Source organism: Vicugna pacos, chromosome 23 (genome assembly GCF_048564905.1).
Source record: "Vicugna pacos chromosome 23, VicPac4, whole genome shotgun sequence".
Taxonomy (NCBI): Eukaryota; Metazoa; Chordata; class Mammalia; order Artiodactyla; family Camelidae; genus Vicugna; species Vicugna pacos.
Genome location: NC_133009.1, coordinates 21,380,265 through 21,406,137, shown reverse-complemented (window position 1 = coordinate 21,406,137; position 25,873 = coordinate 21,380,265). Strand labels below are relative to the sequence as shown.

At 48.7% G+C, this 25,873-nt stretch overlaps 1 protein-coding gene across 1 annotated transcript in view; it reads left to right on the top strand.

Moving 5' to 3' along the window:
- The window catches only part of STUM (stum, mechanosensory transduction mediator homolog), a 60,699-nt gene extending 40,433 nt beyond the window's left edge, over window positions 1-20,266 (top strand). The window contains exons 2-3 of the mRNA XM_072948643.1: window positions 9,063-9,242; window positions 13,876-20,266. Of these exons, the coding sequence (XP_072804744.1) occupies window positions 9,063-9,242; window positions 13,876-13,910 (215 nt within the window). The 3' untranslated portion in view covers window positions 13,911-20,266. The remainder of the gene's footprint in view (window positions 1-9,062; window positions 9,243-13,875) is intronic.
- Window positions 20,267-25,873: the final 5,607 nt, after the last annotated feature.

Genomic DNA, 25,873 nt, shown 5'->3' with positions numbered 1-25,873 from the left:
TTTTTTTTAACATTTTTTATTGATTTATAATCATTTTACAATGTTGTGTCAAATTCCAGTGTTCAGCACAATTTTTCAGTCATTCATGGACATATACACACTCATTGTCACATTTTTTCTCTGTGAGTTATCATAACATTTTGTGTACATTTCCCTGTGATATACAGTGTAATCTTGTTTATCTATTCTACAATTTTGAAATCCCAGTCTATCCCTTCCCACTCTCCACCCCCCTGGTAACCACAAGTCTGTATTCTCTGTCTGTGAGTCTATTTCTGTCCTGTATTTACGCTTTGTTTTTGTTTGTTTGTTTTTGTTTTTGTTTTTTAGATTCCACATATGAGCGATCTCATATGGTATTTTTCTTTCTCTTTCTGGCTTACTTCACTTAGAATGACATTCTCCAGGAGCATCCATGTTGCTGCAAATGGCATTATGTTGTCGGTTTTTATGGCTGAGTAGTATTCCATTGTATAAATATATCACGTCTTCTTTATCCAGTCACCTGTTGATGGACATTTAGGCTGTTTCCATGTTTTGGCTATTGTAAATAGTGCTGCTATGAACATTGGGGTGCAGGTGTCATCCTGAAGTAGGGTTCCTTCTGGATACAAGCCCAGGAGTGGGATTCCTGGGTCATACAGTAAGTCTATTCCTAGTCTTTTGAGGAATCTCCACACTGTTTTCCATGTTTTGGCTGCACCAAACTGCATTCCCACCAGCAGTGTAGGAGGGTTCCTCTTTCTCCACAGCCTCTCCAGCATTTGTCATTTTTGGATTTTTGAATGATGGCCATTCTGACTGGTGTGAGGTGATACCTCATTGTAGTTTTGATTTGCATTTCTCTGATAATTAGTGATATTGAGCATTTTTTCATGTGCTTTTTGATCATTTGTATGTCTTCCTTGGAGAATTGCTTTTTAGGTCTTCTGCCCATTTTTGGATTGGGTTGTTTATTTTTTTCTTATTGAGTCGTATGAGCTGCTTATATATTTTGGAGATCAAGCCTTTGTCGGTTTCACTTGCAAAAATTTTCTCCCATTCCGTAGGTTGTCTTCTTGTTTTACTTCTGGTTTCCTTTGCTGTGCAGAAGCTTGTAAGTTTCATTAGGTCCCATTTGTTTATTCTTGCTTTTATTTCTTCTAGGAGAAAATTTTTGAAATGTATGTCAGATAATGTTTTGCCTATGTTTTCCTCTAGGAGGTTTATTGTATCTTGTCTTATGTTTAAGTCTTTAATCCATTTTGAGTTGATTTTTGTATATGGTGTAAGGGAGTGTTCTAGCTTCATTGTTTTACATGCTGCTGTCCAGTTTTCCCAACACCCTTTGCTGAAGAGACTGTCTTTATTCCATTGTATATTCTTGCCTCCTTTGTCGAAGATGAGTTGACCAAAAGTTTGTGGGTTCATTTCTGGGCTTTCTATTCTGTTCCATTGGTCTATATGTCTGTTTTGGTACCAATACCATGCTGTCTTGATGACTGTAGCTCTATAGTATTGTCTGAAGTCTGGGAGAGTTATTCTTCCAGCCTCTTTCTTTCTCTTCAGTAATGTTTTGGCAATTCTAGGTCTTTGATGGTTCCATATAAATTTTATTATGATTTGTTCTAGTTCTGTGAAATATGTCCTGGGTAATTGGATGGCGATTGCATTAAATCTGTAGACTGCCTTGGGCAGTGTGACCATTTTAACAATATTGATTCTTCCAATCCAAGAGCATGGAATATCTTTCCATTTTTTAAAGTCTTCTTTAATTTCCTTCATCAATGGTTTATAGTTTTCTGTGTATAATTCTTTCACCTCCTTGGTTAGATTTATTCCCAGATATTTTATTACTTTGGGTGCTATTTTAAAGGGAATTGTTTCTTTATTTTCTTTTTCTGTTGATTTATCGTTCGTGTAAAGAAAAGCAACTGGTTTTTGAACGTTAATTTTATAACCTGCTACCTTGCTGAATTCTTCAATCAGCTCTAGTAGCTTTCGTGTGGACCTTTTAGGGTTTTCTATATATAGTAACATGTCATCAGCATATAATGACACTTTTACCTCTTCTTTTCCAATTTGGATCCCTTTTATTTCTTTCTCTTGCCTGACTGCTGTGGCTAGGACTTCCAGGACTATGTTGAATAGGAGTGGTGATAGTGGGCATCCTTGTCTTGTCCCAGATTTTAGTGGGAAGCTTTTGAGTTTTTCACCGTTGAGAACTATGCTGGCTGTAGGTTTGTCATACATAGCTTTTATTATGTTGAGATATGTTCCCTCTATACCCACTTTGGCGAGAGTTTTTATCATAAATGGGTGTTGAATTTTATCAAATGCTTTTTCTGCATCGATTGAGATGATCATGTGGTTTTTGTCCTTTCTCTTGTTGATGTGACGTATTACATTGATTGATTTGCGTATGTTGAACCAGCCTTGTGTCCCTGGGATGAACCCCACTTGGTCATGATGTATAATCTTTTTTATGTGTTGTTGGATTCTACTTGCTAAAATTTTGGTGAGGATTTTGGCGTCTATGTTCATCAGTGATATTGGCCTATAATTCTCTTTTTTTGTAGTGTCTTTGCCTGGTTTTGGTATCAGGGTGATGGTGGCTTTATAGAATGAGTTTGGGAGTATTCCCTCCTTTTCAATCATCTGGAAGAGTTTGAGAAGGACTGGTATGAGTTCTTCTTTGTATGTTTGGTAGAATTCCCCGGAGAAGCCGTCCAGTCCTGGACATTTATTTGTAGGGAGGTTTTTAATTGCTATTTCTATTTCCTTTCTAGTGATCGGATTGTTCAAGTGTTCAGATTCTTCTTGATTCAGTTTTGGTGGACAGTATGTTTCCAGAAACTTGTCCATCTCCTCTAGGTTATCCAGTTTGGTTCCATATAGTTTTTCATAATATTCTCGTATGATATTCTATATTTCTATTTTGTTTGTTGTAATTTCTCCATTTTCCTTTCTTATTTTGCTAATTTGTGCTCTTTTTTCTTCTTTGTGAGTTTGGCCAGAGGTTTGTCGATTTTATTTACTTTTTCAAAAAACCAGCTTTTGGTTTGGTTGATTTTTTCTATGGTCTTGTTAATCTCTATTGTATTTAATTCCTCTCTGATCTTTATTATTTCCTTCCTTCTGCTGCTTTTTGGTGCTTTTTGTTCTTCTTTTTCTAATTTATTCAGGTGGTGGGTTAAATTGTTTATTTGAGATTGTTCTTCTTTTTTGAGGAAGGCCTGTATCGCTATAAACTTCCCTCTTAGCACTGCCTTTGCTGTGTCCCATAGGTTTTGAGTGGTTGTGCTTTCATTATCATTTGTCTCAAGGTATTTTTTAATTTCAGCTTTGATTTCCTCATTGACCCATTGTTTTTTCAATAACATATTGTTTAATCTCCATGCTTTCCTTTTTTTATCCTTTGTTTCTCTGTTGTTGATTTCCAATTTCATGGCATTGTGGTCAGTAAAGATGCTTGAGATAATTTCTATCTTCTTAAAATTGTTGAGGTTTCTTTTGTGCCCAAGTACATGATCGATCCTGGAAAATGTTCCATGTGCACTTGAAAAGAATGTATATCCTATTTTTGGGGGGTGTAATGCTCTGAAAATATCCACCAAATCTAGTTTTTCTATTGTAGTATTTAATTTCTCTGTTGCCTTGTTTACTTTCTGTCTGGAAGATCTGTCTAGTGACGTTAATGCAGTGTTAAAATCTCCAACTATGATTGTATTCCCATCAATATCCCCCTTTGTCTCTGTTAATAATTCTTGTATGTACTTAGGTGCTCCTATATTGGGTGCATATATATTAACGAGTGTAATATCCTCATCTTGTATCATTCCTTTAATCATTATAAAATGTCCTTCTTTATCTTTCTTTATGCCTTTGTTTTAAGGTCTATTTTGTCTGAACATCCTTATTTCTTATTTATCTTCTAACCACAAGTTAGTAACTTTCACCTGCCTTCATCCAGTTCCCCACTACCTTCATCCAATTCCCACTCCCCACAGCCCGCACCTCTGGTAACCACAAATCTGATCTCTTTTTCCAAGAGTGTGTTTGTTTATTTGTTATTGAAGTATAATTGACCTGTAACACTATGTTAGTTCCTGTTATACAATATAGTGTTTTGATATTTCTGTGCATTTCAAAATGGTCATCCTGATAAGTCTAGTTACCATCTGTCACCATACAAAGATATTACATAATTACTGACTATATTACCCACACTGTACATTTCATACCCATGACTCATTTTGTAACTGAAAGTTTGTACCTCTTAATCTCCCTCACCTATTTCTCTCCTCCCCCTCCCCATCTCTCTCTCTGGCAACCACCAGTTTGTTTTCTCTATTTGTGACTCTGTTTCTATTTTGTTATGTTTGTTCATTTGTTTTGTATTTTAGATTCCACATGTACATCATACAGTATTTGTCTTTGTCTGACTTATTTCACTTAGCTTCTTAGCATAATACCCTCTAGGTTCATCCATGTTGTAGCAAATGGCAAGATTTCGTTTTATTTATGGCTAAGATTTCATTGTATATATATACCACGTCGTCTTTATCCATTCATCTGTCGATGGACACTCAAGTTGCTTCTCTATCTTGGCTATTATAAATGATAACTATCCTAATTCTGTCTTCCAAGGACTTTTTTTCCAGAATCATTGGTGAACCTGTAGTCACTTCTCTTTCCTTTCCTTTCCCATTTCTGGTTAAAATGATTGCACAGTGATGAAAAGATAATGACCAGACCTACTGAATTAGAAATCTCTGGGTGGTGTAGCCCAGGAAAGTATATTTTTAGCACAATCCCCGTTGCATCCCATGCCCTGCAAGGTTTGAGAATTGAAATTTCATAGAGCTTGAGTTTGCCCCTGAATGTGATCACCCATTTATCTCATTCTGGCTCTGAACTGGACTGTCAGCAGCAGGACCTGTTTTGTAGGATGTGGCTTGTCCTTCAAAATCAGATGTGAAGTCCAGGCCAAGCCTTCCCTTACATTTCCTTCCTGTCCCCCAAAGCTCACATTCAAGGTTGTGCTGGTAAGAGATTTGTGCTCAACCAGCCCTCCCTGGAGGAGTGACAGAGGCTGTCCAGGTATAAGCCAGGGCCTCTGACAAGCAGCACATCTTATTGACCTCAGAGCCAGGGTAAGACTCATTTAAAGTAATAAACACCTCTTCATATGGAACTGTGCTAAAATCATTTACAAATTTTCCCATTGAATAGATTAAAACAATGTTTTTACATTATAAATCCATTCACTTCACCCTTACCTTTGATGGCATATGTTGCCTTATAAGGTCAAAAGGACCGATCAGCATTGTTTCCTAATTAGGGAAATTATTTATCCAAACTAATAATTAATTTCTCCAAATAAATGCAATTGCCGGTAATATATGTACTTATTGTACATGTCAGTACGTGAACAATGTGCTTATATTTTCATATACGTCTTAGAGTTATCACAATGTAAGCATCAATGTGAGTACAAAAATAGTAACCAAAAGTCCCTCCCACGCCACACCGGAGCTGAGGTTGTCTCCTCTTTTAAATAAAATGTGGGTTAGCCCAGCTTTCCCAGCAGATGAACCTTCCTCTTTGCTGACATTGCCTGTGCCCGGGTGCCCCGGTCTCCATGGCAAGCAGGCAGATGCACGAAGAGGCTTGTTGGCCTCTAATCAGTTGGGCAGTTCTGGTGAGAGTCTATCTTTTGACAGGAGATGGACTAGATGACCTTCTAACTTTAACACTGAGTTCAGAGTTTCCGTATGCTCAAGATTTCCATATACATAGTAGGCTGAGCCATATGAAATTGCTGTTATTCAGCTAGTCTTGACCTATAAAAATGGCAGTTTCATATGATTCAGTCTAATAAAAACATGTTCCCGTTTCTTAGGCAGGAAGGCTGAGGCGAGGCCATGGCTACAAAGAAACAGGGTCACGGGAGCTCAGCCAGATCCCACGGAGTCAGGACACTGTTGGCCACAGTCGAGGCACCATCTGCTTCAGGGCTTCTGCGAAGGACACTGGCTGGGGCACAGGGAGACATTCAAGGATATTTTGAGGATCATTAATGATGAAGTTTCTTTCCTTTTTCCCCCAGTTCTTTTTATTGTAACATACATAACATAAAATTTACCATCTTAACCATTCTTCAGCATTCAGTTCAGTGGCATCTTAATGCCATTCACACTGTCGTTTAGCCATCACCACCATCCAGCTCCAGAACTCTTTTCATCTTGCAACACTGAAGCTCTGAATCCATTAAACAATAACGCCTCATTCGCCCTCCCCCCTGTCCCCAGCCCCTGGCAACCACCATTCTATTTTATGTTCCTATGACTTTGATTACCCTAGCTACCTCATATAACTGAAGTCACGCAGTATTTGTCCTTTTGTAACTGGCTTAGTTCGCTTAGCATAACGTCTTCAAAGTTCATCCATGTTGTAGATGTGTCAGAATTTCCTTCCTCTCTAAGACTGAATAACATTCCATTGCATGTATAGACCACATTTTGCTTATCCATTCATCCATCTATAGACGCTTGTGTTGCCCCCGTGCTTCAGCCGTTGTGAACACTGCTGCTATGAACACGGGAGTACAAATATCTCTTTCAGGCTCTGCTTTCAATTCTTTTGAGTATAAACCCAGAAGTGGAAATGCTGGGTTAGATGGCAAGTCTATTTTTAATTTTTTGAGGAACGGCCATCCTGTTTTATGTAACTTTCCTTAATTTTTAATGTAAGGATGCAACATCTCAGATGGAAAAGAGCTCTGGCTTTCACTTTAGGCAGATCTGGGTTTAAATCTGGGCTCTGCTATGAGCGCAGGTCATTCAGCCTCTCAGAGCTTTGGTTTTTCCATCTGGTAAGATGGTGAGAATGAGAGACGGTGTTGGTAGAGGAGGGCACAAGCTGCAGCACGCTGTAGGTGTGTAGTTGATGGTATTCGTGTTAATGTTACTTAATATCTTCCTCTTGTTCATCTTTCACCAGCTTTCTTCTTTGGTAATGTTCTCTTTTTTAATAGTGTCAGCTCGTGTTTGTCTCATATTCCACAGCGTGATACACGAGCAGAGGCAAAGGATGGTGACACACACTTTCTAACGGGCCCTATGTCCCCTGTTTCTTCCTGTGTCCACTACCAAACCCTGAGTCTGTATCTCCATTGTGTCTCAGCTCTGCCTTCTCCAAGTTTGTCTTTCTCATCTCAGACACTTTCAGTCCACCCAACCCCCTGCTGACAAAATGGACTGCCCATTTGGTGAGAGGGGAAGACCAGCCTTGGCCTCTCTGAGTCTCCCGTAGGGCCACCCCGGGCTCTGTGCCAGAAATGCGAAGGGTTCTCACACATTAATGAGCATTATCATTACCTAAGTGGAGGGAGAAACTTGCTTGGAAATGTAGATTCCTGGGCCCCCCTAGACCTCCAGCTCTCAGATGGAGACCCAGACACCTGCATTTTAAACAGATCCTGCAGGTGAGGATGCAGGTGGTCTGAGGCTGCACTTCACACTGGTTGCATATCTTTGGATCCCACATCCCTGCTCCTGTACACCAGGCACTGTGCTGCTGGGGGCAGAGGTGGATGGGATGCCACCGGGCCCTCAGAGGAGCTGTCGGCCACTCAGGAGGCAGGAACACACCCAAGTGGTGGCCGTTGTTCAGCTGAGGAGGAGGATGGGGCAAGGTTGGGATCAGAAACCAGCACGTGGTCTCAGGGGTTAGCCTTCAATTGAGTCACAAAGGTGTGGGCAGAGGGAAAGGCCACATCGGGAAGCCAGTGGGAGCCACCAAGTTTGGGCAGGGATGGGCCAGAACCAGGGTGCAGGGAGGGAGAGAAATCGATGCTCCCCTCTCACTGTCCCCGAAACTGCTGGGAAGTTTCCTCCCGGAGCAGGAAGTGTGAGAAGCAGGGTTGATTTCCCAAGTGGCCTGCTCTCTTGTCTGGACCTGCTTTCCCAGGTCTCTCCACCTGTGAGGCCAAGCAGGGCGTGGCCATTGGCATCAGACAGCGGTGAGGTCAATGCCCACCGTGAGTATGACCTTAGACAAGAAACTTAATTCTTGGCTCTGTGTGTGTGTGTGCTTTAAAATGAAAGTTATTTATTATTTAGATACAATGAGGCCAACAGATCAGGAAACGCTGGCCACTGAGAAGATAATTCACTCACGTTTCCTGAGAGGAGGGGGCACATTGCCCTTTGGGGTGACACATGAGGATGCATCCAGGGACAGGTGGGAAGCAGGGGGAGTGAGGGGAAGATATGGGCAGGAGCCTTTCCTGTGGTTCCCGTGGGAAGGAACGGCAAGACAGGCAAGCAGACTTACGATTGGCTAGTTTGAATCACTTCAGTGGTCTCTGGGGTGTAGGGGCTGCCCCAATTGTCTGTACCTGGCTCTGGGTGATTAGGGTGGGGGTTATGACCCAGAGAGTGAGAGCCCATAAAGGAGGAGGCCAGGTGTGGACTCTGGGCTGGCTGGCTTGCATGGGAAAGCCTTTCACTATCTCTAGGAATTGACTAGCCCTGGGGTGGGGGTGGGGTCTCTCCAGGGCCAGCAAGGCCCCAGATAGCAAAGCGTCAGAAACACCTGCTCAGTAGGGGAGGGTTCCAGGAGATGTCCCCTGGCCTGCACTGTCCCCTCTCTGCAGGCAGCTGCAGTTGGTATGTGTGCTGGGGGTCCTTTCCTGAATTTATCATGTGGGTGGCTTCCACCTCTGAACTCTGAGGCCCTTAGAATCTTTGCCACACAAGGTATCCTTTCTACCTGCCGTCTGTTGTCCTTGCAGGTGGCTGCAATGTTGCTCTACTTGTCATGTGACATCTGTGTCCCCCAGAGGCCTCAGGACTTATTCTGGGTCCTTGGCAGCCCCAGGTCATGCCTCCTTCAGGCCAGGGCATCGGCCTCTCTAGTTTGGGGGTGAGGGGTGGTCTGAGCAGGAAGGTGCCGACACTGGCCGCTCCTCTCAGAGCTCCCAGAGGGCGAGCCGCTGGGCCTCAGGCTAGTGATGAGCACGTGTGCTGCGGTGTCTCCCAGTGCCCTCAGAAGACTGTCCCCTCCGCCTCTCACAGGGACGTTCGTCTCGGCTTTCACCGTGCTGTGCGGTGCCCGCACTGACCTCCCAGACAGGCATGTGTGCTGCGTCTTCTGGCTGAACATCGCTGCTGCCCTCATCCAGATCCTCACGGCCATCGTCATGGTGGGCTGGATCATGAGCATCTTCTGGGGCATGGACATGGTCATCCTCGCCAGTGAGTAGCCGCGGGCACCACACCTCTCTGGGGGGCTGGGGCTGGGCCGGGATGTGGGGAGCAGGGCCCGAGGAGGGGTAGGGGCCAAGATGGTCTGGGCGTTTAGATCCTGCGGGGTGTGGGTGCTCACAGGGAGATCTGCGTGGCTGGGCCTGCTTCTCCCCTGCGGCTCACCTGTGTCCTCCTCACTAGCGCCTGTGGCCTCCTGGCATAAGGAACCCTCCCCGCATGCCCCGCCCTGATGCCTGCAGGGAACCATGAGGGCACAGGGCAGAGAGCTGAGCTGGGGACCATGAATAAGGGAGGAAGAGGGGGAGCCCTGTTCAGCTCAGACACCCCCGGCATCACATTGTCAAGGAAACAGTCCAGTTGACGACACTGGGTAGCAAGGTTGTGGCCCATGTGAGTTCACATCCCCTCTGCCTCCGTTATGCCCTTTCCAGAAAGAAGGAAATGGCCTCCAGGCGTATTTGCCCTCGGGAAACCTTGTAACTTTGTTACAGCTAGAACAGTATCATTTCAACTGCTTTTAAACTAAGCTCTCTGGTCCTTGATGCCAAAGCCTTCTTCCTAACTTGTGCTGAGAGGACCTCCACCAACTGTTTAACACAGACTCGATCCTGACTCAAAACTACCAAAGACGACTTAATTAGCATTTTTAAAATAACCTAGCGAGGTCTTACAACAGACACCTATTTTAAGCAGCCATGCTCGTCACCCTGTGCCCCTATGCGTGTCCCTGTATTGTCACATGTTCCGTCTACCTCATTATTCCTCACCAACAAGACCCACGTCCCCTCAGGCCCTTCTCCCCACACCCCAGGCTCCTCACTGTGTCCTACGCCCGACAGAACCATTCACAGGTAGAGTGTCGGTGTCAGAGGTGAGCTGTGCCAGGTAAGGACAGCAGAGGCAGGAGAGGAAGCCCGGGGTCAGGGAGCCCTAGAATAGTCTAGAATGATCCTAGTTAGCTCAGCCTGAGTTCAGGATCCTGTGAGGATCCGAGACCCGGGGCACACACAGATACCAGGGCCTGGCGAGGCCTCGGATCAGTGACCAATCAAGCCACCAGGCCAGAGAAAATGCAGGTCCCCGAGCCTGAGCCAGATCAGCAGAGCCAGTCGATTGGTCTGACAGGCTGCCTGGAAGCGGTGTCTCCAGCCACAGAGGACAGGGGAGGAAGTGGGTGGGCTGGGCTGCCAGGGCACTCCAACATTGAGCAAACCAGGCAGACACTGGGGGATCAGGACAGCCAGAGGGCAGGGCGGGGACACTGGAGAGGGAGAGGCTGAGGAGCAGTCAGGAGACGGCCCGGCCCTGCTGGGGAGAGTTGTTCTCAGGGCAGGGGCTGCCCATCAGGGAGGGCGTTGGAAGGTGAGGGGGCAGAGCAGGCAGAGACCGAGGCAGGCCTGTCCTGCTCCCATTGCCCAGTGGCAAGGCCTGGGATCACTTCCATCTGTGGGGAGGGGAGGGAACACTGCTGGGTGGACAGAATGCTACCAGCCAGCCTGTGAGTCCTGACATTTCCCTGGGGACTATGGTCCTTTCCAAGGGGCCTGCGGGACAGCCTGCAGGCCCCACTCCCAGCTGGAATCTGGGAGGTGCCTCTGCTTTCCTCAGCGGTGAACAGAAAGCCTGCTGAAGGCTGCAAGGCCGCCCCGACTCTGCCCAGTATGAGCCCCGACCCCTCTTCTGGCGCCATCTCAACACACCAAGCGTCTGGCTAGGCGCCAGGGCACCTGAGCAGGGAAACTTTCCATTATAGTGGAGCACACCTGTGCCACAGAGTGAGTCTCCAAAAATGTGCATCGATGCCTAATCTGACCCCAGAGCTCTCTGGTATCCTTTCTTTGGTCACACAAGATACCAGGACCCACGGGGTCTGGATCTTAGAGATAGCTTAAAGAGCTCCCCTTATCATCTCCTCGGCGAGGAAGCAGAGACCCAGGAAGGGTGGATGGGGACCTGCCACTTCCTCACCTTCTACCACTCTAGCAGCTGACTCAGCAGAAACTCCTCTCGTGTGACTGGTGTGGCAGCCATAGCTGGACTGCAGGATAATCAAGTTCCAGAACCCACTTCCCCACCCTCCTTACCCCCTCCCCACTCCCCCGAGCCTTCACTAGGGGTCTGCACACTGGTCCCAGGGGTGCTGTCTTTGTGTCAAACTCTTTAGAAGACTGCCTGGGGGATGGACTTGAGGGCTGCATGAGAAAACCCATCATACCTTCTGCTACCCACTTACCCTGCCTGGCCACCAGACGCACTGACCCACCTCAGCAAGGGGTGCCTTTGCTCTTTCTCCAAGCCACCCTCCAAGGGTGATCATCACCACTGTTGAGATGGTGCTGTGAGCTGGGATTGCTCTGAGCAACAGTGGAGTGTGCATATCCCAGGATGACTACATTCAAAGGAATGATCACAATTGACTCGTCTGTCCTAGTAGATAGTTGGATATGGGTCTGTTCTTTCTGGTGTCACTCCAGCCCCTTCCTGTAAAAATGAAGGAAACTTTTCAGTTGCAAGAATGCAGGGTAATTTTTTTACCTAGCATTGCCTAGGGTATCATAAGACATGTACCATCAAGGAAAAACTCCTACGAGGAGAAACAGAGAAATACAGATCAAAGTAGAAGTTAAAATCAGGAACTTAACAAGGCTGCAGCTCTATTTATATTAATAACAACAAATAACAGTCAACAACAGCCTGTGTTGGTTGTGGGTCAATAAGTACCTGGTAGTTGTATGATAGCCTCTTTCTACTGCCATGCTCATGGCAGACATTGCTAATCAATCACGACACATTCTGCTGAATAATCTTACTTTTTCTCAGCACAGGGCTTCAGGCAGTCACTACCAATTGATCCATGATGTTTGCAAGATAAAATCTGTTTGCCATCCTTAGCCCGAGTCTTTCCCAAAGGTTAGGCTTTTTGTTTTTGTTTTTTTAATGGAAGTACCGAGTATTGAACCCAGGACCTTGTACATGCTAAGCATGTGATCTACCATGAGCTATTACCCTCCCCACAGTGTTAGGTTTTATATATGTGGCTCCTATCCACATAAAAGGCAAACCACATGGCTCAGACAGAGCTGGGCTGGGGCCAGGATGGGTCACTTCAACATCTTTAGGTTGTTGTAGTCAAACCTGTCCTGAGGCATCCTTCCTTGGGTCCATCCAGATTCCATCTCGAGGTGAAATAGTTTGAGGCAGGAAAAGAGTAAGAGGCAGAAGGTGAGCAGAGGAGTGGGCTTGGCTGAGATATGGAGGGAAGGGAGAAGGGGAGACATTGGCACGAGCTTTCTGGCAGTGTCTTACTGAGTGTGATCCCCAGGGCGGGACGCCCCTGCCGCCAAGCCCACACTCCCACTGAGGGTGACCGCCAGCTGCAGTAGCTGATCACTGCGAACACTGACCGTGGTCCTGTCCATCTCCCAATCCCCATCATGCATCCTCCCTCTCTTTATATTTCAGGCAGTCCCTCTGGCCTCTGTTTTCAGACTGTTTTCTCTTTTTCTTTCTCTCCTCTCCTTCATGCTCCTCCTACGCCTGTGTCGCTCCGAAGTTTCTCAAGGTGAGTCTGTGGGTGGATTTGCAGGCCTCACGCCTGGGCTGCCTGAGGCCCTCCACTTAATTGCCCTGCGCCACTGCACACAAACATCCCTTCTCCCTGATGGTCAACGGGCTTCTGTTTTTTGACTTTTTATTTTGGAAAGTGTTTAAATAGACACAAGTAGAAGGCCTAGTATAACGAGTCCCTCAACGCCCATACCACCTCCAACCGCTGTCAACTCAGGCCCATTCTGGTTCCATCCGTCACTCCCTGCACCTTCCTACCTTCCCAACACCTAAGCCTGACAAAGAATCTGGTAAATAAAGAGAAAAAACCCAAGTAAGTATCTACTGAAGCTCTTCTGTGGGCTGAGTTACCAGCTAATTGGGGTAACAACTCAGCAAATTCCAGACTTCTAATTTCACCCCTTAGATATTTCAGTAGGTATCTTAAAAACAAAAAAACAAAAACCACAATACCCTTTCATGCCCAAATAAACTAACATCAATTCATTAATATCAATAGTGATCAATTTTTCCAATGTCCCCATAATTATCACCAATGTTTTAAAGGCTCGAAGCCATCAGTCGCCCTTGCCTGTGTCACAGAGATGCAGCTGATGGAACACACGTGCTTGGTTCCTCCCTGCCGTGTGCTGTCTTCCTTCCTTCCTTCCTCCTCTCCATCCACACATACCAGATGCCCATCACTTGGAGAAGCCTGCCTGGTACCTTCCCCCAAGGCTCTGCATTGGGAAATCACAGCAGGCCAGTCTGCGGGGGCCACTTTTGTGCCGTGTGGATTCAGGGGCACGTTGATAACCTTCCAACCCCCACCAGATACAGCAGCAGAAACTCTCGTCCCATATATCCCCACCTAAACCCAAAGGTCCCCAGTTCTCCACTCATTCCCCTGGTTTCTTATTAAAAAGCCAATGTCCTTGGGAAAAGCAAGCCCTCGACTGTCATTTACACCTCTGTGTGAGTAAGGTTCTAGCATATTCTAGTCTGGGGGCACCGCCTGGAGAAATGCTGAGGGAAATGGGTGTCTGACCAGCTCTCCTCTGCTTCTTCTTCACAGGCTACAAGGAGCAGGGCATCCCACAGCAGCTGTGAGCGCAGGCAAGCCGCTCAGAAGCCTGGTGCCCCGAGGGCCACGCCAGGCAGCGCCAGACACGGGGTCTTCACACGTTCTCTTCTGCCGTTTCCTGGGTTTGGAGTGGAAAGGGGGGATTTAAAACTATTATTTATTTTGAAAATGCATCTGCTTTTCTCAGCAGGTTCTGAGGGCTGCCAGCTCCTCCCGCTGCTTCAGAAAGCCTGGTTTCGGTGGGTGGCGTGGCAGACCCCCAGAGCATCTGGGAGGGCTGGGGAGGACGGTGGAGACGGGAGTGCTGACAGGGAGGCTGGAGCGCCCAGCTCCCTTGGCCTGCTTTGCATTGCCCACTGCCCACCAGGGGGGCACGAGGTGCTGCATGGCCAGACAGCAGTGGCCTGGTCCAGGTGTGCAGGGCAGTCCTGCCCATCAAGGGGCCGGACTGCAGTGGACACTTCCTCCAGGTCCCCAGCCCCTGCCAGAGCGGTCTCGTGAGGGCAGCAATGGGCGGAAGTGAGGATGGACAGACTCCCATCCTGAAAAGAATGTGCCCTCAGCTGTCGGGGGTACAGATCCCCACAGGTGTCTCCTGGCCCTGCCCTCTCTCATCACAGCCCCCACCTCCTTGCCACGGAAACCTTGGGGCCTTTGTTTCTCTGGGAAGGAGAGCAGTGGCTCCATGCCTGGGGTGAAACTGCTGGACTTGCCAGATGTTCAGACATAAATGTACCAACCTGGGTCTGAGTGGGCAGCCTTTCACATTACACTCAACACCATTTTGGCTTCATAGTCCTTTCTCTGAAATCCTTAGGGCCAGACAGGTCTCTGAATTCAGAACTTTTGGATCTGAGGAAGAGAGTAAGAGACATTTACCAATTCATTTCCTAACAGCCCAGCAGAGTCTGGAACAGCGCTCTGCCATCAAACACATAACCATTTCTGCAGAGAAATATGTGAATAGTCAGACTAATTAGGATCAATAACACTGTAAATAGCGTCACGTCAGTACAGGTCAGATTTTGCCACTAAATAAGTTATGGGAGAAAACACCATTTGAGAGCTTTGGGGGTTTTAGAATTGCCAAAAAAAAAAAAGTATGGCTTTGTGGACCTGTCTTTGAAAATCCTTCTTGCATAGATGCATTCGGGTGACATTGTTGGTGTTACAGAATTTTCTCCCATTGCAAAGGGGTGGTTGGGTCCTTTAAGAAACCTCTGTGAGTGATTGTTACAGAGCTGGCGCCAACAGAAGCTGTCCAGGCTACTTCAGGTCAAGATCGATCAGAAATTAAGAGAAAGCAGATCTAAATGACAGTAACAAGGTGGACATCTACACGTCTGTTTTATTTTCATTTTCATTCTAATGTAGGAATCGCTAAAATGGGACGGCCCAAAGCCAAGTTTCCAGGCTTACCGCACTTTGTGCCATTGGATGGGTTTCTCTCTGAGGGGTTCTTCCTGTCCATCAGGGACTCAGTCAGTATCTGGCCAGGGCTGGAGAAGTGGCCTGTCTGGCCATTTGCCCCGAGCTGGATGGGAAATCCTGGGGAGCCTGCAGCTAGACAAGCCCCCTGGATTCACTGTGAGCCCATTTTGGGGCCACTGCTTGCATGGTCTGTGTTCTTAAACCCTCCATCCTGGGACAGTGGCCCACCCGCTCTATCCGCTAGGCTTCATAGTCCTACTGGGAAGGGGTGTCGGGCTCGCTATGGCTTGGACAGCAAACTGGCATCCTTGGAGAAACAGAATTCCCTCCAGCCACTCACCAGCCCCTGGGCCCTGACTCAGAGGTGGGTTCTCTGCTCCTGGACCCGATCCTGCCCGGCAGTCCCCCACTTCATTCTGATGAGCATCTGGTCCCTCTCGCATTGCTGCCTGGGGCTGCGTTGCACTTTCTGAACACCTGGCTGTGTCTATCTCTTCCCTCCTCCTTTCTTCCTGGCCCTGACCCAGGCCTTTGATGCTGCTTTCATGTTGGGAAGCCTCTGTGTTTTCAAGGTATGGGCTCAGGTTTGGTTTCATTCAGAAAGTCAGAACCTGCCGTTGTGTGAAGACGGTATCCTCCAGGCCAAGAGAGAGCAGGCTGCTCTCGAGGAAGCGGCGTCACAGCACGGAGCCTCCCCTCGAATCAGATAAAAACAGCGTCAGTCAGTCGAGGGAAGTAAAGGCCACCAGCCTACAGCCCGTCACCCCAAACAGCTCCCCTGAGTTTGCCTGGAGCGATGACAGGTGTCAGGTGGGGCTGCCCCCTCAGGGACCGAGGTGGATCTGATTTTCCTGGTTTGGCTGGAGTGGCTGCTGAGGGGGCAGAGAAGAGATAGCAATTTGTGTCTTACGTTTAGTGACACAGTGCAGACATGGGTGGGGTTTTCTTGAGTGACAGTTGTCACCATGAGTCCCAGTATGGGATGGCTTCATGCAGGGGTTTATGTGCTTGGAAGGACAGCTCCTGTCTGCACATCCCCTCCCTCAGGTCCTCCCTTTACCTGCAGCTGCTTCTTCAAACTTGAGAAGACAGCAGTCTCAGGCGGCAGCCCCTTTGCAGGTAACTGATGTGTGGAAGAGACCAAGAGGACTCCCTCCTGTCTTCTGAACCATGGGTCTGTGAAGACTGCCAGGCGGGCGGATCAGCTCAAAATAACTTCCCGCTAAGTGAGGCCATGGTCTCAGTATTTTCATCTTTAGATAAGGAACAGTGGCTTGTGTACTCTGAGCAGTCTGAGCTGGCAGCTCAGGCTGTTAGATGGCCAGCGTTAATTTATAAAACACCAGCCAGCTGAAAAGTGGTGTTCTCAGGCCAGCTAGTGCTTGATTGACACACAGCCCTTGGGTGACAGATTGGGCTCACCTTAGTGGCACAGCAAAAGAGTGATGGTCCAGAAGTCCAAGGGCCCGTTTCAGGTCCAGCCTTTTATCTATCAGTCAGAGTTCTGTGGGACATTCCTATGTCACAGGTGTTTGGGGCGGGGATCACAGTGACACAGAGAGCTTCACAGTGAACGAGATGCTCTCGGGACCTAATTTTGACACTTGAATCAGAGTGGCAATTCCCTTGAGCCAGAGCAGGATCCTGGAGCAAGAATGAGCTACCTGGCAGCCTGGGAGTGTCCTGTGGGCAGTGGAGACATTGACTTGGATCTTAAGATCTCAGTCTGAGCCAAGACTTCAGGTCTGGAAGGCCAGGGCCCCTGTGGGAGTAACAGGGAACGATGGTTCCGGCTCAGCTCAGGCACCCCTCCTGCCTGCCATGGTGCTGGGGCTGCGGTCAGGGGCTACCCTGCTGTGACCTTCCCCCAACCCTGGCCTGTTGAGCAGGCAGCCTGGCCCTGGAGCCAGCCTCTGGCTGCACTCGAGGAAAGAGAAGGAAGGGACACGATGCCCTCCCTCTGCTGCCCCCAACACCCCATGTGTCAGCCCCGGTGACAAGGACAGCGTCCAGAGGTTGGGCCGTTGCAGGCACTGTGGGGTGCATTTTATTTCCTATGACCCTTACCAGCAGCGGGGGGCTATCAGCTGGGTTTTCAGACGGATCCGACCCTGGCAGAAGAGCTGGACCTGGGCTCCGGGCCCACCTCAGGACTTAACCAGGATTTAACGACACTGGCTGTTTTTACCATGTTTCTGATGCTGGCAAAGAAAGCCTCGTGCTCTGTGTAAACTGCTTGGGGATGTATCTTTTAAAGGTAAATTCTCCGGTTGGTGGCTGCAGGCATTATTGACTTATTACTCCCTCTTGTCAGCTTGTTTAGAGGGCTTTCAACAGGGGGATTGGAGGTGGATGAGCACTTTTAAAGCACCAGCCCCTCCCCATCCTCGCTGACCCTCCCCAGAGACCATGACCTTACCTATGGGATGAGCGGTTTGAAGCAGTTGCTGACCACCGCTGACACACACTCCCCAACGGAACCCAGCCTTTGTCTCCGTGGGCTCCCTGTGTGGGCCTCCAGCAGTCCTACAAGTGCAGGCTGCCTGTTTGCATTTCTACCTTCAGCAATTTCTACATTCAGTGGGCACCAAAGTGGACCAAGCAGGTTGTGGATGTGGCCTTGGAGAAACAGATCAAAGATGCCTTTTTCCTGGAGAGCAGCATCTCTCCATCCCCGCCTCCACAGGTGGAGTAGCAAGATGAACCCAGGTTAGGGGTGGGAGATGCGCTCTCCGAGGCCTGGGGCTGGACCCTCATCCTCCAGAGAGCCCTGTGTGTGCTGGACGAGACAGGATGCCAAGCTGTGAGGGGAAGGGAGGCTGAGGTCAGCCTGAGCAGGTGGCAATACTCGGGGTCCTGTGTTTTCCATCACTTTTCTTCCTGTTAGATTCTTAGAGATTCAGTAAGTTCGTGGGCTCACACAGGTGTGGCAGCTCCTGCTCAGACACTCCTGGATCCACCCCAAATCCCACGTGGAGACAGGATGAGAGCCTCTGGTGACAGGTTGGGGAAATCCCAACTAGAGGGATCCTGAATGCCTCCCAAGCCCCGGGGCTGAGTTCCAGGCTCAGCGCTGTTCGTCTCTCCCACTGTCTTAATGGGTCAGTTTATCCATCTATAGATTGGGAACAAGGAGGGGCCTGGGCAACTGTCATTCTTCCCATTTCTCTCTGGGTGAAAGGCTTGGGGGATGAGCCTCATGGCTAGGGAGGGGGACAGGGACAGGGACAAGAGTAGCAGAGGCTGTTCTCTCTGTTCTCTCCTGTGCAAGCCCCATGGACTCAGAGGCCAGGACTCTTTCCAGTAAAACATAAACACTGGCCTCTCAATTTCACTGTCACTTCCTGACCCCGTCACAGATGGGGCAGGATATAACAGGGTCCCACTTGTGTGTGTCCTGATTTCTGGTACAAGTTGTCTCTCTCTTTGGATTTAGCTGTGGGATTTCTGTTCCCAACCGCTCCCCATCCCTGCCTGGATCTGCTAAAATTCCAGCCACTCAGGCTGGTCCAGACTCCACAGCTCACCTGGCTGCCACCCTCTCAGCCACGCACACACACCTGCCCGAACACACACTCACACCTATACACAGGTGCACATACACACTCACAGCCCCTTTGATGCTGGGTGAAGGCAGGCCAGGGTCTGTCTGGAGACTCAGAACTGGGGACTTAATGTCTCCAAAGGAGCTCCGTGCCTCACCCAGGAGCCGTCTCCCTCCATCACGGGCTTATTACCCCCATTCTGGGCCCGGGTGCGCACACGGTTTCCTCTCTCTCCAGGGCCCCTGGTCTTGGACCTCTTCCTCCCAGAGTCTGCAAGCTCAGCATCCCCACCCTGCAAACCTGGCTGGGCCCATCTCCATGCCCCAGCTTGGCCTTCTATAGAAGGAGCGAGGGGGGTCTGCCCAGAGAAGAGGGGACAATGGTCTCTTTTGGGCTACAGGCAATCCTCTCTTTGGAGGTCCTTTTCTGTTCCCACAACTCCCCCCACCCCTCACCCCACCAGCCCCCGTATAGGAACTAGTGAGGAGAGAAGGGGGACGGAGGTCACGTCCACCCCGCCTGGGTTAGTGCTTGATCCATGTTCCAAGCAGGGAGAGGGCGATGGTGATGGTGGCTGTACCTGGCCTGGGCACCCTGGCCCTGTTCACAGGCTAAGTTCCATGCTGTTGTATGTGGTGCCATCAAAAAAACAACAGCAACATACATAGAAACAAGCCTGGTTCTGTGTATTAGCTGAATTTATGTATGGACGAGTGTTGTGTTGTGATTCACAGGTTTTGACGCCGTGGTTGGCAGTGCTCGGGTCCCTCTCCTTTCTGTTACATCAGTCGCTGTGCATTTCTATTGTTTTCTGACAAGACCCCACCCACTCTCTGATCTCCCTGGGGTTTCTGGTTTCACATCTACCCAGACCACTGGGAGCCCACCCCACTTCCACGGACTTTCCCTGGAATCCAATCCAGCTGAGGGGGTTTTCCAGTTCATTTCAATGACTGGAGCCTTCCTCAGTTCTAAGAGAAGAAATTTTTAATGTCAGGGACCTAGGGAAGCTTCCAGACTTGCCCTGGCCCAAATCTTGCAGCCTGGGGCCCAGGCCTGCCTGCAGCTTAGCTCTCCCAGAACCTCAGAACCCAGCCCCACCCCCAATCCCATACCCCATCCCAACCCAGGACCTGCCCACTGCTGCTGGGTCTCCATGCCGCCCTCTAGGGGCTGACCAGGGTTCCCATTTCTCCAGCGTTCTGCCAGCTTTAAAACGTGTAATTCAAGCACCATTACTGTACATGTGATGAAAAATACCATGTATGACAATAAAAACCTGTGTACATATCTCCATGTACATATTTATATATTCATATTATAAATATATAAAGCATGGCCTCTCTTTGACATTCCAAGTTTGCGTTTTTTTAAATCTCAGAACTATGGCTTTGGAAACCTTTCCTTCCTCTCCCTCTTTTCTATGTAATAAACATTCATGTGGCCTTTCTGGTGGCTTCTCAGAGCCCTGTGTCCTCTTGTTTTCATCACTGGACAGATCTCTGATGGGGTCTTGAGTGTCCCCCTCCTTCTCTCTCTGCACATGCGCTGGTAATGGTCTTCCTATTACGAAGGTTGCCCTTCTCCAAGGTGGGCCTTGCCCTCCTTCAGACCTTTCCCTCGCACCCCTCTTCTCCTGGGAGGCTCATACAAGTCACTCCTCAAAGAGCCGCGTTTGGTTATCTGATCCCTTTGCAGCCAGAGTTTGTGCACTAAATCAAGTGTCAAAGCCCAGAGTATGTTCACCACAAACACGCGTACAGGTGAAACTCACTTCTTTCTCTTGACTGCTTGGCGGGTGATGAGGGAAATGTGTGCGGTGTACTCATTTGTCGAAGTCTCTGGTGTAAATGAGAAGCTGGCGGTTAGGAGACCTTAGAACTAGCTGTTCATCTGTAACGAGGGACTGGTTGAACATATGTCACATTGGAGGGAATTTCAGGCCATGGCCTGTGGTCCAGCCAAACATTCTCTTTAATAATTGGATGAAGACTTAAAGAGCTGATCAAATTTGTGGATGAAGGGAACTAAATATGTTAGACAAATCAGAATTCAAAAAGCTCTTGGCAGGCAGAGGCCGTCTAACAAGATGAAGTCTGATAGCATTAAATGAAAAAGTGCTTGGAATTAAGAAACCTCCAGGTGCTCTCTCGGGCCCAGGGAGTTATCTGCCAGGCAGCTCAGCTTTTGGCAGCACTGCGGTGTGTGTGCCAGGACAGACCGTTTGATTTCAGATGCATTAGGAGCAGAGGCTGGAGTCTGGCATGAGGCCACATTTGCAGCACTGCACTGAGCACCAGGGACTGTGGGAGGGGAGTCCCCTGGTATGGCCCTGATGCTCACACCCCAAGGGAAAGGCCCTGCGTCTCACTGTTTCCTCACATCAGCCCAGGACCCGTGGGGGCCGCCATCCTTGTCCACTTACCAGGGGTGTCCTAGTGTGTCTACTGAGAGGTGCTGCTGTCCGGAGACTTTGATGCTGCTGCTGTCCCCAAGAGTGAATCAACCTTCCAGTGAGACTTCAGGCTCAACCTCAGGGACCCCTTCAAGGCCCCAGAAATGGCATCTGTGCCTACGAGTTGACTTTAGTCACTGCTAAAACCAGGACACAAAACCTAAGGCACTTAATGACCTAAGACACATCGTGGTCACCCAGACACCCCAGGGAGCATTTCTGGACCAGGTGCATCTTCCAAGTACTTACCGGGCTCAGATTATGCCAGAAGTGCTCTTGGCCAGAGAATTCTTCCTGCATTGTTCCAGCTTCCTAGGGGCTGGTGGGAAGGCACAAGGGGAGGTGAAGTTAACACTTGGCCAGTAGCAGAAGGAGGAGGGGGATGCCCCCAGAAAGAGGAGCCAGAGTGACATCTGGCCACAAGAATGGGGTACACTTTCACGGCTCAGGGGCAGTCGCGTGTCCTGGGCCCAGGGGCCTTGGACGCTTCCCAGTGTCCGTAGGCACAGCTGCGCAGCTGCTCCTATGGCCTGTGGCTCTGTTGTCCTTGTGGAAAACTTGGAGACCTGACAGCCCCAAGTTATTGCCTCCTCCTCCAGACAGGCTCTGGCTCCACAGAGTGTAATCCGAGGAACAGGGGCCTGTGCTCAGAGCAGGAGCCTGCAGCTGTCTTTCCTGTCAGGGTGGTGGATATTTATATTTTTGTCAAAAATAGCTATGTTTAAAAAAAAGACTCTAGAAAGCTAAGAAACTTTTATAACTAGGAATGTCATCAGTGGAGGAAATAAGCACTTTCCAAACACTTAGAAGCTGTCCCCATCTCCGGAGGTTCCAGGCCAGGAGGGGAACCCAACAGCAGGACACCTCCGCCGTTGGCTTCTGGGGAAACTTGAAACACATCCAGAAGGGTTTGAAGAAGCTGAGGCGGTGATGTTTAGATTTTATTACAAAGAGATCAGTGCTGTGGCCTTGACGTTCCTGTCTCCCAGCATCGCAGTGCCCCCAGAATTGGTACCCTATTCCCTCTCCCAGAGCAGAGGCCAGCCCTCCCCACTCCTTATTCAAATCCTCCCTGGCTCCTGGGCCCAGCTCAGGAACTGCACCCGCCAGCCTGAGACAGGACCATGATCTTGATTGCTCTGCTCTCCCTCCCCCTTTCCCAGGGGCAGCATCTCCCCTACTGGGCCCATGGGGTTCTGGGTAAGAACCCACCCCATCCCAGCCAGGCCGATAGCATGTCCCTTTCGTTGCGCTAAACTGCAATGGTCCTGAAATCTTTCTAACTAAAGTATGGGAAAGCTGTTTTTCCTTCTTGGTCCCGAGGCTGTGGTTTATCAGCCCAAAGCTACCAATAGCCATGGTCCCCCCTCATGGAGACATGAGGATGGAGCAAGACACCACAGCACAGAGAGGAATAGATGAGAGATGGAGGGAGGATGTCATTCGCGTTGTCCCCAAGGCGAGTCCCAGCCCTGCCTGTCCCACAGTTGAAATGCATGAGCCATCTGTGCTCCCCCTGCCCCTCCCTCCCCACCTCCCTCCCTCTTCTTCTTTCTTTCCTTTTCCTAAACTGGTTCAAGTTGAGACTCTCTCACTAACAAGAAAAAATCCTAAGTAAATATTTGCTCCCAAAGCCTCCTCTGACTCATCCTGTCTTCACTGCTCTTCCCGCCTACAAACAATAGCCACCATCTACGGAGCTTCTGCAGTGTGTCAGACACAGACTAGATCTTACGTACATCACACACACACACGCACACGTGTGCACGCACGAGGCCGGGGCACCTGTGTGACTGTTTCCCACATGTCACAAGTGATGCATCTGTCGTGTAAGAATGTGTTACAAGTCTTCATGTCTTTCAGCCCACCCTCCCAACTTCCCAGTCCCCCGATGCCTCCTGTCTCAAACGACAGTAGTAGAGAACAGTATTTAGAAGGAAAAATGTAGGTATATATATGCCCAGTGATTTCAGTGAAAACTTTATTTATTTTAAAAATTTCCAGAAAAGGTTAACATGCATGCAAAACCCCTTTCTTATCCCATCAAGAAAAGACTGTAAGTGTGGCCATTCCAGGTGGGTGCAGGGACTTCAGGCAGGTGGCATGGTACCAAGGGCATGCTGGGGTTGCTACCTTAATGAGGGGCCAGAAACAGAATAAGAAGCTAAGGCTGAAGGCTAAGACCGAAATCTAAGTTTCTCCCGTTTAGCTCTTGTGAAAACCGATCCCAGAGGTTAGCTTTCCAAAGTCCTTGGCAATTCTCTGTGATTCTGGACCCTCAACCAGTGTCCTGCCATCGGCCAGGCCCCAATAAATTCTCCCCAAAGCAAGGCCAATGGTCCAAATCACTTCACAGAGGGAACTAGGTTTCTCAGACATGAAACTCTCCCCCAAATAGCACCATCTCCAACAATGTTTTTATTTCCCTTCTGCCACGCCTGGCCCTGTTCCAGGCAGACGTCGTTGCATGAGGAAGGTGGAATGAGAAGCAGTGAGTTGCTAACTGACATGAAGCACACCTGCATATTGGGCCCTCTCCCCACTTCCCACCTTCTACCTAAATGGGAAATACTCTGTACGAAGAATCCTCTCCGAACCTAGTAGAAAAGCAAAGTTTGTGTCCATTGGCTTCCTGCTCGTCTGAAGTGCTAGTTACTAGCTGTGAAAGTAAGCACAAGCCAACAGGCCTAGGGGCTCAAAGGGTTTTATTTGGACCGGAAAGAAGCTAGGCCGAGAGAGAGCAAGCATATGAAAGATGAACAGCCAAGCCCCGGGAAGCGGCGGGACACTTTGGTGGCCTGACAAGGATTTCCAAAATGTCTTGCAATTTCAGCAAAAGCATTAAGCGTCAGGCTCTATTCTGTCTCTGTTGTCAGACCCAAGAGGCATCGTTCACCATGGCCATGTGGCAGCCCCGAGCCCTGAGGCCCCAGTTCATTTGGAGGGGAGTCTGGAAACTTATACCACAGCCATACTTTGCCGAGGTGGGGGGTGCTGTGTTTGCCAGGGGTTTCTATCCTGCTTGGCAGGTGCAGGGGTTTCCCTCCTTGTAGATCCTCTGAGCCTGAGGTTATGTCAGGGACATAGGGAAGGAAACTGAGGCTCGAGCCCACCTCGGGACCCTGCATGGATTCTTTCACTCAAGTCAGCGAGTGAAGGGGCCAGCGGACTTGGGGGGATGAGGGCCAGGGCTTCCCCAGGCTCCTCCAGCCCACCCTACCTTCCCAGTGGACCCGCCATCATCCTCAGGGGCCACCAGCAACCCCACGTGGTCCACACGCAACCCCTCGGGGCCCTCCATTAGCTCCTGGAGCCACCCCTTGGAGGGGCTGGCAGTGAGAAAAGGACAGAGACGTCAGATACGGCACATCCAACCTCCTTTAAAAACAACAACAACAATAAAAAACAGGCTTTTCATCTCAACTTTTTTCAGGAGAACCTGTTAAGATACCAAAGAGAGTTGTGCTGCTGCCTGCAAACCAGAGAGGTTAGTGCCTCTGAGCAGAACTTTGAAAAAAGGAAAACAAAATATAACTGACATGCTGTGGTTTAAAATACATACTTGCTCTAGTCTGTGATCAGTTGTGCCTCACTAAATATTTATTTATCTTACTAAATTTTTCATATGGGGGTATCTAAGCAGGGTGCAAAACTCAAAGTAACAAAAAGACATACTGCGGTGAGAACGCCCCCCTCCCACCCGATCCCACCCACAGCTCTCTTCCCGGGAAGCAAGTATTGTTGCTAGAGATCCTACATGGCAACAAACATACACTGCTATCAATCTAGCTTTTTTCCAATTAACAGGATGTTCCAGAGTGTGTTTTCTCAGTGCTGACAGAGTGGTTTCACTCTCTGTAACAGCTGCAGTAGAATGGATGCACTCAGCCAGTCCCACGATGACAAGGAGGGCATTTGCAGCTGTCTGTTGTCCCGGAATGAATATCCTTGTACCAAAATCACTGGACATATGGGCTATGGTATCTGTAGATAGATACCCGCGTAGTTTTGCTTGGTCAGCAGGTATGTGCTTTAAAAAGTTGGGACTATTTATCGCCAAACTGTTCCCTGTAGAAGTTAGTGTTGCTTTTTATGAGTTTATTTATGAGTTGATGTATTATTCATTACCAATCCTTATTTCATATTAGTATTTCATTAGCACTTACAGATAGCTAGATTTTTTTCAAAAACAGATTTTGCCAAGGATTGGGAGCTCCGTAAACAGTTAAGTTCCTGTCCTCTGCCCAGCCTGTGATCCTGACAAGGATACTGTCAGGGCCCCTGGGGGTCCCAGATCTTGCCCACCCACTGCGGTACATGCTTTGTAGTAGGCCACGAAGTTTCATTTTTCCACTCATGTAGCAAACATTTATTGTACCACCTCTGTGTGCCAACCCTTGGCTGGAGCTAAGGTCACTGGGATGACCAGGACTTGGACCCTCCCACAGTTAAACTAATACTTAACAACAGTGTGTGATAAGCACCCAAAGAGACTTGGAAGGGGGCACCCACCTCTGCCGGGAGGGTTTCAGATGATTTGGTTACAGAGGTGGTGACT